Source organism: Scyliorhinus torazame, chromosome 9 (assembly GCF_047496885.1).
Source record: "Scyliorhinus torazame isolate Kashiwa2021f chromosome 9, sScyTor2.1, whole genome shotgun sequence".
NCBI lineage: Eukaryota > Metazoa > Chordata > Chondrichthyes > Carcharhiniformes > Scyliorhinidae > Scyliorhinus > Scyliorhinus torazame.
This window is the reverse complement of record NC_092715.1, coordinates 22,309,050-22,326,108: the sequence shown is the minus strand read 5'-3', so window position 1 is coordinate 22,326,108 and position 17,059 is coordinate 22,309,050. Positions and strand designations below refer to the sequence as shown.

At 45.5% G+C, this 17,059-nt stretch overlaps 1 protein-coding gene across 3 annotated transcripts in view; it reads right to left on the bottom strand.

The window, feature by feature from the left end:
* rnf4 (ring finger protein 4) overlaps positions 1-17,059 on the bottom strand; it is a 77,868-nt gene that overhangs the window by 24,207 nt on the left and 36,602 nt on the right. For all 3 annotated transcript variants that reach the window (XM_072515687.1, XM_072515685.1, XM_072515686.1), the window contains 3 exons: positions 4,839-4,915; positions 2,782-2,794; positions 710-899 (listed from right to left, as the gene is read on the bottom strand). In XM_072515687.1, coding sequence (XP_072371788.1) covers positions 710-899; positions 2,782-2,794; positions 4,839-4,915 — 280 coding nt within the window. The remainder of the gene's footprint in view (positions 1-709; positions 900-2,781; positions 2,795-4,838; positions 4,916-17,059) is intronic.

The following is a 17,059-nucleotide window of genomic DNA, read 5'->3' as shown; positions in this document are numbered from 1 at the left end:
ACTGTGCCACCTACGAAGCAGTTGAAGATAGTTATATTATCTCAGTTAAAATCTTTTATCTTTGCATGATGTCATGGCTTAAAATGCTGGCCTACCAATAGGTCAGTGGGCTGTTCCCATGATCTCCCAAAGAAAATTCAAGCCGGCTGTGCTTTCAGTGAAACTGCCAGTCGGCATTCACTGGTCCACCATGTGACATGACAAGGTGCCTCCTTTTCACATGTGCCAGAGGGTTGGAATCTAGTTGCTTATCTTTACTCATGCAGATGGGAAATAATCAACGGTAAAAAAAAATAGTGTGCCTCAGGACGTACCTAGGATAAAGACACAATGGGCAGACTGATTTGGTGCCAGCTGCAGCTCAGGAGCATGTGGGTTCAAGTCCCACTACAACTGCACAATCCAGGCTGGCACTTCAATGCGGCAGAGGAAGCACTATACTGTCAGGATGTGTTGGCTTTTGGAGGAGATGTTAAATTGAAGCCCCGTCTGTCCTCTCTGGTGGAAATGCAAGATCCCACGGCAAATTCTCCTAGTGTCCTGATCAATATTTGTCCCTCAACCATTTATCACCAAAAAAACCCAGATGATCGAGTCATTTTCACATTGTTGTTTGTGTGGGTTTGCGCAAATTGGTCACAACGCTCTCCACATTACACTGGCTGTAAAGCACTTTTGGATGTCCTGGGGTTGTACAATTTCTTTTTACCTTAAGCCCTTGTTACACAAGGCAGGATGAAGATGATTTCCCTGAGGTACAGCTGCTGCACTTGTTGCAGACAGGCTGCTGCTCCCATCTGCTCTGGCATCTTCTTCATCACTGCAGAGAATACAGCTGTCTGACTGCGTTCGGCCTGGTTGATCATCAGAACTTGTCTGACTATTTGAAGAGGAGAGATCTGCAAAAATTACAAGCAGAATGTTCTGCTGTTACTTGATCAATTATGTTAAAAATATATTTATATACATTTTCCAAAAAGCTCTCACTCGTTACTTTACTGGTTTTGGGAGTAAAGTGAGACAAGTATGTAATCTAGTTGGCGAAGAACAGAAACATACACACACTCCCTTATCCTCTATCTCTGATTTGCAACATCTTTGATAGGAATCTTTGCACCCTAGCACAAAGCAAGGATTCTACTGACAAAAGCCATTTACCCCAATATCTTTTGAACACAGAGCAAGCTTATTCAAATGAATGACAAGTGTAGAGCAAAAAAAAATCAACTGACAGTGAACAAAAGAGCAACCAATTTATCCATTGTCAATTTTCACAGGAAATAAAGAGTACACAGCGAGGGGTGGGGCGGGGGGCTCCCAAGTTTTCAAAAGGAACTGATTTTAATCTCTATTAACCGTTTGCTTTTGAGAAGAGGGGATAAGAGAGGCAGTCAAATTATTCTCTAAACAATGGGCTGCATAATGCTTAACCCACTGGATTTTGGAAAAGGATTGGTCTGTTAATGACAGTGTCTTCCCCACTTAATGTGGATTATTGATCTTTGAACAAATAGAGGTTCAGGAACAGCCACAACATCCATAACAGACTAATTACAATGATGAGACTAGATTAAAACAGCCACTTCACTTACGCTGTGCCCTCAATCACTTTATTCAAACATCTCAAAACCACTTCACATAACTCATTACTTTTGGTCTGCAGTGATAATTGCACGAGTGTGAAATCATGGGAGCCAACATGGAAACCTATGGTATCTAGATTTGCTGGCGGCCCACAGGTTGGTAGGAAAGTAAGTTGTGAAGACGACAAAAGTCTACAAAGGAACGAGCAAAGTGCTGGCAGGTGAAATATGTGGGAAAGTGAATTTGTCCACGTTGGCAGGAAGAATGGAAAAACAGTACCTTATTAAAATGGAGAGAGATTGCAAAACATGACAGTACAGAAGGGATTTGTGCACCCTGGTACATTAATCATAAATAGTTAGCATTCAGGTACAGCAAGTGATTGATTAGGAAGGTAATAATGGTTGGCATTTATTTCAGGGAAATGGAATATAAAATTAGGGAAGGGGTGCTACAGCTGTACAGGTCCTTAGTGAGAGTGTATCTGGAATACTGTGTACGGTTTTGGTCTCCTTATTTGAAAAAGGATATAATTACCCAAGAAGCTGTTCAGAGAAGGTTCACGTCACTGACTCCTGGGATGAGGGGTTATCTTATTAGGAAAGGCGGAGAAAGTTGGACCTATACCCACTGTAGTTCGAAAAATAAATTGGCATTAATGAAACGCGCAAGATCCTAATGGGACTTGTGAGGATGTTTCCCCTGTGGTGGTGGTGGGGGGTGCAAGGTATCGGACACAGTTTAAAAGGTAGCGGCCTCCCATTTAAGACCGCGATGAGCAGAAACTTTGTCTCTTGGAGCGCTTCTGGTCCATGAAATCCTCCTCTCCAGAGAGCAGTGGAAGCGGGATCATTGAATGTACTCAAGGCCGCTAGTTTTTTTGATAGTCATGGGTTGTGGGGGATTAGACAGGAAAGTATAGTTGAGCCACAATCAGATTAGCCATGATCTTATTGTTCTATTATGTTCAATAGCCTCCGCTTATTGAATGGCAGAGCAGGCTCGAGGGGCCAAATTGCCTACTCATAAATCTTATGTTCTGTGAAACAAGCATCTAAATAGTTTGTCTGCTGCCACTAATACTTGGAAACTAGTTGTTGATTCCCTTTCTATCCCTAAACAAAAACCGTTCGCGCTTTTTTCAGAATACACGATTGAATTTTAAAAAAAAGAAATGTCTTAATTTGCTCAACTCACCTTCATCCACGATCTGGACAGTGCACAAGGTTAGTTGCAACAAAAAAAAAAAAAAAAAGAGAAGTAGATTAGACAAGGCAAGATGCAGCAAATGTAAATTTGATCATGGTGCTCGTAGGTTTGTTCCACAATCCACTGCCTGCATTTCTCTGCACTGCAAAACTTGTTGATTAACAAGGAAGAGAAAACAATGCCAAACTAGTGAACTCATTCACAGATTCAGGATAGCCAACATTCAATTTGCATTGCTGAACATAGTGGCAATGATGTGCTGTACTTTCCTCCCACCCCTTTTTGGGGTCTGTGAACCAGGAAGAACAAAGTCCATTTCGGTGGCACGCAACTGAACAAAAGGCGAAATCAACCCACAGGACTGGAATGTTTATGCAACTGAGAACGGGCAGTTGTGTTTTCAGTTCTTCAAACTGACTGATCATCAATAACTAATGATGTATCGGAGAAACAAAGTAGAGAAGCTTAAAGAACAATGACTTATAACATTAAGGGCCTTGAGTACTTTGCACTGTAAGTCTCCCTAATGCAAGAATTAGGAGACTAATTTCAACCAGTTGAATGATAGCTTTTATTCATTTGCGATGTGGGGGTCACTGGCAAGGCAAGCATTCTTTTGCCCACCTCTTGGAGTGACTTGCTCGGCCCACCGAGGGCAATGAAGAATCAGCCATGTGCAACAAGTCACACATAGGCCAGACCAGATATTGACAGCAATTTTCAATCTTAAGAAGGACAATGAACCAGTTGGGTTTTCACGACACTCTGTACAACTTCTTGGTCGATTTTACTGACAGCAGCTCTGTAGGAAAAAAACCTCAATTCACACACTCAAACTGAAAATGGGACTTGTATTCATGTTTTATGGGTTAGTAGTGCAAGCCTCTAGATCACTGTCCAGCAACATAACTACTGCACCACTTAAAAGTACTGGGTTTGGGCAGCATGGTGGCACAGTGGGTTAGCCCTGCAGGCTCACGGCGCTGAGGTCCCAGGTTCGATCCCGGCTCTGGGTCACTGTCCGTGTGGAGTTTACAAATTCTCCCCGTGTTTGCGTGGGTTTCGCCCCCACAACCCAAAGATGTGCAGTTTAGGTGGGTTGGCCACGCTAAATTGCCACTTATTTGGAAAAAATGAATTGGGTACACGGAATTTAAAACAAAGTACTGGGTTTGCACTGCCCATGAGAGGAGGTCCGGAAGTCGTGGCGCTAGAATCAACACCATGTTAATCTCTTAATAAATTCAAGCTGAACAGGAAGTGAATGGTCGAAGTCTTAAGGCTGCTTCATGAATTACACACTTGTGACAGACAAGCTTACAACAAGTCAACTGTAATTTGCAAAAGCATGGTTGGCAGACACTTGGAAACCTCTGCAACAGGAACCTTATTGTGACAACACCAGACAAAACATGAAACTTGCATCCATGAAGGCAGTCTTCTTGCAGCCAAACAAAATCTACTCAGTGGCAAAGCACAAATCAATATTGCTTACAACTGGAGCAAGTGGGGCAATAATTGGAGAAGGGTTAATAGTTGCAATTGAGTTCCCATTTTAATTAGGGCTACTGATCCTTGAATGAAAATAGAAAACGTTCAAATTACCTGCCAATATTTGCACTGGAAATGCCCACGTAAAGCTGTTACATTGAAATTACTGAGAGATGGGTCTAATAACTCTGAATTTCTTCTTTACTGAATGAGCATACTTTACTGTTGTGCACCCACCCAACCAGAGATATTGGACAGTGGCACTTAAAAGGTAGACAAATGACATTGAAGACTGCAACAAAAGGCAGAAAAAACACACAATGATGTTCTCAACTATGAAAACTGGGAAGAAACAAGCGTGTTTTTAAAAATTGAGGTGTGTGTGAAAGGTTTTTTGGTGGCAGAGACAGGACTCGAAGAAGTGTCAGTCTCCAACACATGCCATTCCTGTGCTGCAAGCTTCTCTTTCCATCTTTGCCCGTATTGCCAGATACAACTGATAGCCAATGGCTGCAAATGTGACAAGTGAATAAGTGGAGCTCATCGCCACTTACCTCAACAGAATCATTATTGGTGAGGTCGACAACCACAGGTTCAGAGGATTCGCAGGTCAGGTCAACTACCTCTGCACCTGAGGGCACCAAACAAAGAATGTGCTGAGAATTAGACCGTCTGATTTGGATTTAATACAAAAAACACAAAAACATGCGGAAATTTACAACAATTTTACAGCACAGAAATATTATACACGAGGCCATACCTACACAAAGGTAAGCTTTTGTATTTCCCCTGTGAAAAAAAAATTGATTTGCAAACAGGTGGAGTTCGTCCATTTAAACAAATCTTTGTTCTAAAACGAAGCGTGGCATGCATACGAGTTAATCCGGCAGTCTTATTTTCATTATGCTCAATGTGAAGGTTGCCAGTTCGAAGAAACATAAACTTTCCATTTTCACGTCATTATTTCTACATTAGTATAACCAATCAGACTTGCAGTAAAGCTTACGACAATCGTTGCTCAGCGGCCGAGCTCGCGCTTTAGACAGGAGGCCGCAGGTTCAAGTTCCAATCCAAAGCCATGAGTGCGTAACCCAAGCTAACAGTACCATGTAGTACAGAGGGAATGCTACATTGTTGGAGATGCTATCCTTTAGAGGAAATACTAATTTCAAAGCCATGCCTGCACCCTTGAATAGATGTGAAAGATCCCATGTTATTACTGGAATACACTGTCCTGGCAAATATTTATCTCTCAAGCAACATCACTAAATTAGTCGGTGACAATTTTGCCTTCAAAAAGATATAAGTTATCCTAAAGCACATTCTGCAATTAAGTTTTCTGTTGGAGGTGAAATTTCCCCTAATCTTTCCCTTCAATCTTGTGATTGCTTCAAAGTAATAACTCCTTGTCACAACCACCGCCATCAGGAGGAAGTGTCTTTGTCTACTCATCACATGAAAACCCTTTAGAATTGTAAAAGCTTTTTTTTTATATAAATGTGTTTATTCAAATATTCCAACAAAATTTTTAACAAAACCCCCCGCCCATAACAAAAAGAAAGAAACGCAATCACAACAGTCAAAAATTATACAAAACTTTTACATTGGGTTTCCCCGTATACAGTAACCCCCCCATATGACATTCAAAGATACCCGTAGGGAAGCCCCCCCCCCCCCCCACCTCGGCTCGACCTGGACGTTCACCACCTTGGACATAGTCCTCGCGAAACCCCTCCAATGCCGGGTACGACCAGAACATGAGGCCGCCTCCTCTTCTTTCAGCTCCTGGTAGATCGCCAAAACCCTGCCTTCTCCAACCCATACACCCAAAATCACCCCGTCCTGAATCCCCTGTGCCGGGAGCAGCGGGAATTCCCTCACCTACCGCCTCACAAACGCCCTCACTTGCATATACCTGAAAGCATTTCCCAGGGGTAACCCAAACTTCTCCATGCCCCCAGGCTCGCAAACGTCCTATCTATAAACAGGTCCCCCATTCTTCTAATCCCTGCCCGATGCCAGCTCCGAAATCCCCCATCCATCCTTCCCGGGACAAACCGATGGTTCTCCCGAATTGGGGACCAAACCAAAAGATCCGCATGACCTGCGCCATCCCCTCCACTGGATCTACCACATACAGCAACAGGTCGTACGCATACAGCGACACCCGATGTTACTCTCCCCCTCGGACCAGTCCCCTCCATTTCCTGGACTCCCTTAGTGCCATGGCCAGAGGCTCAATCGCCAATGCAAACAGCAAGGGGGACAGGGGGCACCCCTGCCCCGTCCCGCGGTACAGCCGAAAGTACTCCGACCTCCGCCGATTCGTAACCACACTCGCCACCAGGGCTCTATATAGCAATCTGACCCAGCCAATGAACCCCTCCCCGAACCCAAACCTCCGCAACACTTCCCAAAGATACTCCCACTCCACCCGGTCGAAGGCCTTCTCCGCGTCCACAGCTGCCAATACCTCCGGTTCTCCCTCCACTGAGGGCATCATAATCACATTGAGGAGCCTCCGCACATTAGTGTTTAGCTGCCTGTCCTTTACAAATCCCGTCTGGTCCTCATGAATCACCCCCGGGACACAGTCCTCAATTCTAATTGTAAAATCTTTGCTTAGATCTCCTCTTGGGGTTTCTTTGTGCCATCCAAAATAGATAATTTTCTTCTAATCCCAAAGTGTAATTCCCCACCCCCACCTTTTTCTTACCTCCCATTTTCTAGACCCTGTGGAATTTGGGTCAAATTACTTGCATTCTAACAGTGAGAACTGTCATCCAATGGCAGAGATTAACATTGGGAATTTAGTTATGCCAGAGCAGATATTTGGCCCATCAGCCAGGACAAACTTCAACAGTGAATCCTTCAGTCAGTCACTAAATCTTTACACATTTGTTGGGTGATGCTGCAATTGAAGGTGTAACAGGAAAAACTGGCTGGGCTTCTTTTCTCCAAAAAACAAAGTAGTTACTAAAAAAGCAGTGTTATCTCTGGTCACCCGCCAAGGATCCATTGGCCTTGTAAGGAACTTGCTAAAATCCTTGTCGGTTTTGTGTTTCTCGTTTAACGCCTGTCCTGGTGACTGGTTTTAAAATCACAGACTTCTGGTTTGTGGGCTGATGCGGCAGATCCCCTCTGATTCAGTATGCTCTGTGGCATAGCCCGTGAGGTTATGTTGATGGACTTGGCAAGCAGCCAATCAGCTCGTTTGAAATCTGGGCCTTGGACAAATTCTCGTTTGGGATTAGTGGCGCTTTTCAGAAACTTCTGGAACAGGGGAAGCATGCCCCATTTTGTCAGTTCTGTGAAAGATCCAAGGCTGAAACAGCTTTAAGGAACTCTCTTTCTGCTCTCCCTCTGCCAGGTGAGTCAAGAGGCTCCCTGCCAGACCTGTGGAAGGCAGTCCTGTTTAAAAGGCTGCAAGCAATAACCAGACCCGTGAAGGGAACTACTGGTTTGAAAGGCTGCTAACAGATTCCCAATTATTTTTTTCCAATTAAGGGACAATTTGGTGTGGCCAATCCACCTACCCTACACATCTTTTGGGTTGTGGGGGTGAGACTCACACAGACAAGGGGAAAATGTGCAAACTCCACACGGACCGTGATTCGGGGCCAGGACCGATCCCAGGTTCTTAGCCGCACGAGTGCTAATCACTGTGCCACCGTGCCGCCCCAGTCTGTAACAGTTTAGTCCTCTGTCTGAATGGTGGGGCAAAGCCCAGCCTGAGAACTCTCTTCACAATACAGCCAGAATCTCTGCACATATATCAGACAAGTAGTTGAAAGACAGAGTGGATGTAAACTTTACTGTAAACTCGCAGCAGAAAACTCAGGGAAACTGAGAGTCCTTCAGGTGACTTATGATAGAATTGCACAGACCTGAATCTCCTGTGTGAAGGTGATTCACCAGAGGAAGACCTAAAGTCTGGGAGTTCTAATAGATGGTAGTCAACTCACCGACTGTTTGCAACATCTCACATTCTGAAGAGATCACTGCCTACGGAGCCCTCAAATTTCTGATATCCTTTTAATCCTTCCCCTACCCCCTAATCGTATATTTATCTTGTGTGTCTTGGTTGGAGAGGTTTTGAGAATAGGTACATTTTTAGACCACTGTTCTATTATATGTTAATCTTTTACTCTTCTTATAAATATAATTTGTTAATGTTTTACTTTTAAATCTGGTGCCTGTAACTCATTGGTGCAGTCAAGGGTTAAAGATCTCAGGAAAATAAACAATTAGTTAATTCACTTATGTTGGGACTCCGGGGTCTGTGGGGCTGGAACTGACTGCTACTTGCCCAGTGTCATAAAAGCCTCCTTCTGTTTCTCTACGACATGCTGCTCCTTGGTGACAATAGCACAATACCAGTTCCCACATGTACCCTGAATCTCTCTCTTCTTGGGCAGTCACTTGGGACGAAGTGTGACTTTCTTCCAGTCCAGGGTTGTGGGTCCCCAGTTGACTAAAGAGTCCAAAGCTGGATCCGCACATGTTGCAGACGGGGTTTGATGAGGTGGGTGGGTGGGCTGTTTGGATTTTGGTCCACTCCTCCAGCTTGGCCCTGTAGCCAGTTAAAATGGCTAAGACCATAAGACAGAGGAGCGGAAGTAAGGCCATTCGGCCCATCGAGTCCACTCCACCATTCAATCATGGCTGATTTCAACTCCATTTACCCGCTCTCTCTCCATAGCCCTTAATTCCTCGAGAAACCAAGAATTTATCAACTTCTGTCTTAAAGACACTCAACGTCCGGCCTCCCCGGCCCTCTGTGGCAATGAATTCCACAGACCCACCACTCTCTGGCTGAAGAAATTTTTCCGCATCTCTGTTCTAAAGTGACTCCCTTTTATTCTAAGGCTGTGCCCCCGGGTCCTAGTCTCCCCTGCTAATGGAAACAACTTCCCTACATCCACCCTATCTAAGCCATTCATTATCTTGTAAGTTTCTATTAAATCTCCCCTCAACCTCCTAAACTCCAATGAATATAATCCCAGGATCCTCAGACGTTCATCGTATGTTAGGCCTACCATTCCTGGGATCATCCGTGTGAATCTCCGCTGGACCCGCTCCAGTGCCAGTATGTCCTTCCTGAGGTGTGGGGCCCAAAATTGCTCACAGTATTCTAAATGGGGCCTGACTAATGCTTTATAAAGCTTCTGAAGTACATCCCTGCTTTTATATTCCAAGCATCTTGAGATGAATGACAACATTGCATTTACTTTCTTAATTACAGACTCAACCTGCAAGTTTACCTTTAGAGAATCCTGGACTAGGACTCCCAAGTCCCTTTGCACTTCAGCATTATGAATTTTGTCACCGTTTAGAAAATAGTCCATGCCTCTATTCTTTTTTCCAAAGTGCAAGACCTCGCACTTGCCCACGTTGAATTTCATCAGCCATTTCTTGGACCACTCTCCTAAACTGTCTAAATCTTTCTGCAGCCTCCCCACCTCCTCCATACTACCTGCCCCTCCACCTATCTTTGTCCCCTCCACCTATCTTTGTCCCCTCCACCTATCTTTGTCCCCTCCACCTATCTTTGTCCCCTCCACCTATCTTTGTATCATTGGCAAACTTAGCCAGAATGCCCCCAGTCCCGTCATCTAGATCGTTAATATATAAAGAGAACAGCTGTGGCCCCAACACTGAACCCTGCGGGACACCACTCGTCACCGGTTGCCATTCCAAAAAAGAACCTTTTATCCCAACTCTCTGCCTTCTGCCTGACAGCCAATCGTCAATCCATGTTAGTACCTTGCCTCGAATACCATGGGCCCTTATTTTACTCAGCAGTCTCCCGTGAGGCACCTTATCAAAGGCCTTTTGGAAGTCAAGATAGATAACATCCATTGGCTCTCCTTGGTCTAACCTATTTGTTATCTCTTCAAAGAACTCTAACAGGTTTGTCAGGCACGACCTCCCCTTACTAAATCCATGCTGACTTGTCCTAATCTGACCCTGCACTTCCAAGAATTTAGAAATCTCATCCTTAACAATGGATTCTAGAATCTTGCCAACAACCGAGGTTAGGCTAATTGGCCTATAATTTTCCATCTTTTTCCTTGTTCCCTTCTTGGACAGGGGGGTTACAACAGCGATTTTCCAATCCTCTGGGACTTTCCCTGACTCCAGTGACTTTTGAAAGATCATAACTAACGCCTCCACTATTTCTTCAGCTATCTCCTTTAGAACTCTAGGATGTAGTCCATCTGGGCCCGGAGATTTATCAATTTTTAGACCTCTTAGTTTCTCTAGCACTTTCTCCTTTGTGATGGCTACCATATTCAACTCTGCCCCCTGACTCTCCGGAATTGTTGGGATATTACTCATGTCTTCTACTGTGAAGACTGACGCAAAGTACTTATTTAGTTCCTCAGCTATTTCCTTGTCTCCCATCACAAAATTACCAGCGTCATTTTGGAGCAGCCCAATGTCAACTTTTGCCTCCTGTTTGTTTTTAATGTATTTAAAGAAACTTTTACTATCATCCCTAATGTTACTGCCTAGCCTACCTTCATATTTGATCCTCTCTTTCCTTATTTCTCTCTTTGTTATCCTCTGTTTGTTTTTGTAGCCTTCCCAATCTTCTGACTTCCCACTACTCTTTGCCACATTATAGGCTTTCTCTTTTGCTTTGATGCATTCCCTAACTTCCTTTGTCAGCCATGGCTGCCTAATTCCCCCTCTGATAACCTTTCCTTTCTTTGGTATGAACCTCTGCACTGTGTCCTCAATTACTCCCAGAAACTCCTGCCATTGCTGTTCTACTGTCTTTCCCAGTAGGCTCTGCTCCCAGCCGATTTTCGTCAGTTCCTCCCTCATGCCCCTGTAGTTACCTTTATTTAACTGTAACACCTTTACATCTGATTCTACCTTCTTTCTTTCAAATTGGAGGTTGAATTCGACCATATTATGATCACTGCCTCCTAAGTGCTCCCTTACTTTAAGATCTTTAATCAAGTCTGGCTCATTACATAACACTAAGTCCAGAATGGCCTGTTCCCTCGTGGGCTCCATCACAAGCTGTTCCAAAAAGCCCTCCTGTAAACATTCAATGAATTCCCTTTCCTTGGGTCCACTGGCAGCATTATTTATCCAGTCCACCTGCATATTGAAGTCCCCCATGATCACTGTGACCTTGCCTTTCTGACATGCACTTTCTATTTCGTGGTGCATTTTGTGCCCCCGGTCCTGACCACTGTTAGGCTAACTCCCGATTTAGAATGGCTAATCCCGATTTAGAATGGCTAACCCAGATTTAAAATGGCGAACGGAAAAATCAGCCAACAGGACTAAAACAAGCAGATGCAGGTAAAACTATGTATTCACCTCTAGGAAGGCCAGACAAGATCGATACCTGCAGCCATCAGCACAACAAAACACCAGCCATCTGAATACTAATGAGCAATCCCCAGGAACAATGTGCAACAATTTAGACAGACAAAGCCAACCCAGACTTTTCGGCGCCAACAGGAGCCTACACAAAGGGAGGTGAACGATCACCCCAAGACCGCCCATCGATCAAGGAATCGCTGCAGCATTGGAGAATATCGAACCAAGTGATTGGGACAAAGTCCAATCACTTGTAACCAGGTACAGGGCTGGCCCCGAAAGGCGGGAAGCCCCTGGGGACTACAAGAATAGAGTCCAAGTTCAAATCGACCCTTCTGCACCCTTCTCCTCTCTGCCACCCTTCTGCTGACCTTCTGCAACAGCCGCTCAAATCCTAAGTCTCACTTCAACTCTCGCCACGAGATAGGCGCTCCTAGCTATCGATCTGTATCAGCTTCGAATCCCGCAGGCTCAGAACCCAAACGAACGGCCATTCGTTTCCCTGACCTGGTGGGCCATTTTCAAGTTAAGTATTGGCCTGTTAGTTGTAGGAAGTAGCTTAGAAGTAGAATTTACGCATGAGTATTGATTACTGTATATAATAAATGTGCGTTGATTTAACTCTTACTAAGCGGTGTGTTGGATTATTGATCATTACTCGGACTTGAACCACGTGGCGGTATCAGAAAGATACCTGGCGACTCAAGAGCAATTAAACCAAGGCTAAATTTAGCAGCAACAGCCCCCACCTGGGCCTGCTGGAGACATTCAAAATGGTTAGCACCTTCGCAGATGCTTCTTCTCCAATTTGGGTAGTCTCAAGAGATTCCCACAAATTGGTGGGGATATTACATTTTTTTCAGGGAGGCTTTCAATACATCCCCAAACCATTCTCTTTGCCCTCCTGCAAGTGCTTACCAAGAAAAAGCTCAGAACGGACAGTTTGGTTTGGGGGTCTTGTGCCAGGCAGGCGGAGGATGTGGCCCGTCCAACGTGGCTGATTAACAACAGCCAGTGCCACGATGGGGCTGCCGGCCTGAGAGTAGACACTGATATTAGAGTGCCTATCCTGCCATTGAACTTGCAGAATTCTACAGCGTCATCACTGGTGATACTTCGCCAGCGATTTAAGGTGTCTGCTGGAGGTTGTCCACGTCCCTGCTGAATATACTGCCAATACCTAGTTCTATCTCACCATCACCTCTCTCGACTCCTGTACTGGACGAGCAGAAATTTTCCCCAATTTATTATTGAAAAGACTGCAATCATCGCTTTCAGTCCCCATTCTAAACTCCATTCCTAGCTACCGACTTCATCCCTCTCCCTATCACCCCATACACTCACTGACCTACAGGGGTTGGTTTAGCACAGTGGGCTAAATAGCTGGCTTGCAATGCAGAACAATGCCAGCAGTGCGGGTTCAATTCCCGTACAGACTTCGCCGAACAGGCGCCGGAATGTGCCGACTAGGGGCTTTTCACAGTAACTTCATTGAAGCCTACTTGTAACAATAAGCAATTATTATTAGTTTTCGGTGAAGCCATGTCTTGATTTAAAAGTTCTCACCCTGCTTCCAAATCCCTCCTTGGCTCCACCCCTCCCTAACTCTGCAATCTCCTCCAACTTCACAACCCTTGTTAAGAATGGGGGAAAATTAAGATTTAAAAAATGAAACTGGGATAAAAGAAAATAAAACAGCGAGATGTCTGAAGAGATGTGAATTAGCATAACAGAGGGAAAAAACAAGTGTTTACCTCGGTGACTAGACGACAACAATGGGAGCATAGAAAAGGTAACTTCAAATTCAAAATGGAGATTAAACAATTGACACATGTACATCAAAAGCAGGCTCCACAGGGTGGATAACATCAAAGGGAAGGAATGATATATCCATGACTGTGGAAAAAGCGAGACAAACACAGCCACCATCAGCCAGCTGCAGAAACAGTCTCCCGAAAACAAGTTATTGCTAAACAGACTGAAACTTGATATCACCTTCGCTGACCCTGAAGATCGTAACCCATGCATGGTAATTATTTGCTGGATTAAGCTCAGAGTTAGGTGATATTGGATGCTGTTTGGGAACAAAGGGGTGTCGGAGTTCAGGGAAGGTAGGTAGTCGGAACCAAGGGGTAATTTCCTGTAATATTGTGTGCTTAGCTTCATCAGTGTACTTACATATTGCACCGTATTACTGTCTTTGTCTTGTTTTTTCTCCCTTTTACGTTAATAATTATTCTTTATTAAGTATTCGCACAACAACTGGACTATTTTCTCCCTGGTTCACATATTTTTCTCACAACATACCAAATTTAAAATATACCACTATGAACCAGTGGTCTCAGTTACCCTTCTGGGTTTTGTTCTACTCTCGCACTGAACATCAGCGAGATTCTTAACACCCAAGATCCCTACTCCCTTCCAATTCACACATCTTGAGTGACTCAATCTTAATTGCTCCACCATTGGCAGCCACACCTTAGTTGTCTCGGTCCCAAGCTGTGGAAGCACCTCCCTAAACTTCTCTGCCTCTGTACTTTCTTTTCCTCCTTTAAGACACTCCACAAAACCTACCCCTTTGACTAAGCTTTAGGTCAGTACGAAGTCTTACAACACCAGGTTAAAGTCCAACAGGTTTGTTTCGATGTCACTAGCTTTCGGAGCGCTGCTCCTTCCTCAGGTGAATCAAGCTTTAGGTCATCTCAACTAATATTTTGTTTTGCAGTTGGTCGCACATTTTGTTTTATAATGCTCCTATACAATACCGTGGGACATTTTATATTAGATGCACTGTATAAATTGTAGTTGTTACTGCAATAAATCCAGTAGGGAATACAAAAGAAATATCATTATCAAGAGATTGATTACATGGAGTAATTGAAGTAAATAGCCCACATTTAAGGGAAGGTGAAAGGAACAGAAAGATTTGTTGATAGGGACAGATGGAAAGGGTGTGGGAGGAAGCTTGTGTGTAGCATAGACACCCTTATGGCCCATGTTGGGTTTACATACAATTTCCCCCCTCATGTTGTGTTTTTTTTTGTTCCAGGTATTCATCTGTGACAGGTGATGTTATTTTAATGGAATAGAGTTTCTATCTGCCATGCAATAACCATAACGTGAAACATCTTCATGTTTACACCAGGCCAAATGTCAAAATAATGCTCACCCTGATCTCACATTTATAGGTTAAAATTACCCTCCCACAGACCTCACATTTGCACTGAACAGTAAGCAGAGAACAAATTCTTCAAACAAAATTTTCAGATAGATAGATAGAAGGCAAATTTGCCACATAATAATACATAATAATAATAATAGTAATAGCTTATTGTCACAAGTAGGCTTCAATGAAGTTACTGTGAAAAGCCCCTAGTGGCCACATTCCGGCGCCTGTTCGGGGAGGCCGGTACGGGAATTGAACCCGCACTGCTAGTCTTGTTCTGCATTACAAGCCAGCAGTTTAGCCCACTGTGCTACATAAAGCTCAACTTATAATAAGTACTTAAATGCCGGCAGTGTGAAAAACATATCTTCCACCTGTTGCAGACATCTGGTCAGCTCTCAACAGTGGCTAAGAGAGACTTCCGGGTGCGGCTATGCAGAGCTCGGTCGCATATTCGGTAGCTTCCGCTTGGAACGGACGTTTGGGCTCTTTTACAGGGCATTTGTTTGACATTTCCCAGTGTGGGAAGAGGACTGCAACATTCCCCTGACAGTGTCCCCCAGGAATGGTATGTCTTTTGGTTACCAGACCCAGAGGAAACAGTAAAAGATTTGGCTGGAAGTGCAGGGGAGAGAGGGGCCTCTTCCAGCATGCAGGCGGGGGAAGGGCAAGCTTAAAGCTGCAAGCTGACTTGAGGGCCTCTATTAAAGGTGAATTCTAGCAGCAAATGGAACTGTTAAAAGATCTACCAAGGCCATTGAAGAAGCGGGGACGAGACTTCCGGTGGCGGCCATAGAGGAGTAGGTCGTGCATTCGACAGCTCCCGTCTGGAACGGACTCTCAGACCTTTTTCAGGAGTTTCCACAGAACTTTTGGGGCAGATTGGTGAAGCGAACACTGCCAAAAGAATTCCCTCTCGAGACTTACGGTTGCGGTTATGCGGAGCTACGTCGCACATTCGGCGGCTCCCGCAAAAACAGACTTTTGGGCTCTTGTCAGGGCCCCCAAGGGCACTTTTTCGACGTTTCCCAGTGTGGGAAGGAGATAAGAATAGCTCCCCGTCAATATATGGCTTTAACTAGGAGCGGGGTGACAAAAAAGGTGGTGGTGGACCAGAAGAAGGTCGGGAAGAAGGACAAAATGGCGGCGGGCGGAGACCAGGCAGCGTGGAGGCAGTGGGCGGAGGAGCAACAGGAGGGTATCCAGCGCTGCCTCAGAGAGATTAAAACGGACCTGCCAGAGCCGATGAAGGCTTCTATTGACAAGCTGCTGGAGACACAGATGGCCCAGGGAGTGGCAATCCGAGAGGCTCGACAAAAGATCTCTGACAATAAGAACGAGATCTTAGGCCTGGCGGTAAAGGTGGAGGCGCACGAGGCGCTTCAGAAGAAATGGCAGGAGCGGTTCGAGGAGATGGAGAATCGGTCGAGGCGGAAGAATCTGCGGATTCTGGGCCTCCTGGAGGGGCCGGACGTGGGGGTCTATGTGGTCACCATGTTGAACTCGCTGATGGGAGCGGGGCCCTTCCAGGGGCCCCTGAAGCTGGAAGGGGCCCATAAAGTGTTGGCGAGGAGGCCCAAGGCTAACGAGCCTCCACGGGCGGTCTGGTGCGGTTCGTCGATCGGGAGTGTGTGCTCAGGTGGGCCAAGGAGGAGAGGAGCAGCAGGTGGGAGAATGCGGAGGTTCGGATATATCAGGACTGGAGTGCGGAGGTGGCGAAGAGGGGGGCCGGGTACAATCGAGCGAAGGCGGTGCTGCACAGGAAGGGGGTGAAGTTTGGCATGTTGCAGCCGGCGTGACTGTGGGTTACCTACAAGGACCGGCACCATTATTTTGAGTCTCCGGAGGAGGCGTGGGCCTTTTTTCAGGCCGAGAAGCTGGACACAGACTGAGGGTCGGGATGGGCGATTGGGGACTGCAGTGGATATGTTATGCCTATTTTTGGTTCGGTGGGGGGGGGGGCCTTTGCATTGTTTTGGGTTTCATTTTATTTGTGTTTTTCTCTTTTGGGTTGGGGAGGGTGGATGGGGCGGGTTGGGCACTGTTTTGGTTGGTGGCGGGGTCTGGTAGGTGGAGAGCGCGGGCTTTTTTCCCGCGCCAAAGACTGGGAGGAGGGGGGGGGGGCCGGGGCGGGGAAGCGAGGATTGTTTCCCGCACTTAGAACGGAGGGGGAGGGGGAAGAGCCTGTGGATGGGGAGCGGGAGAGGAGGGTGTGCCACACAATGGGAGGAGTCGAAGGGGAGGCAGGAGTGGCCGGGGTCAGCA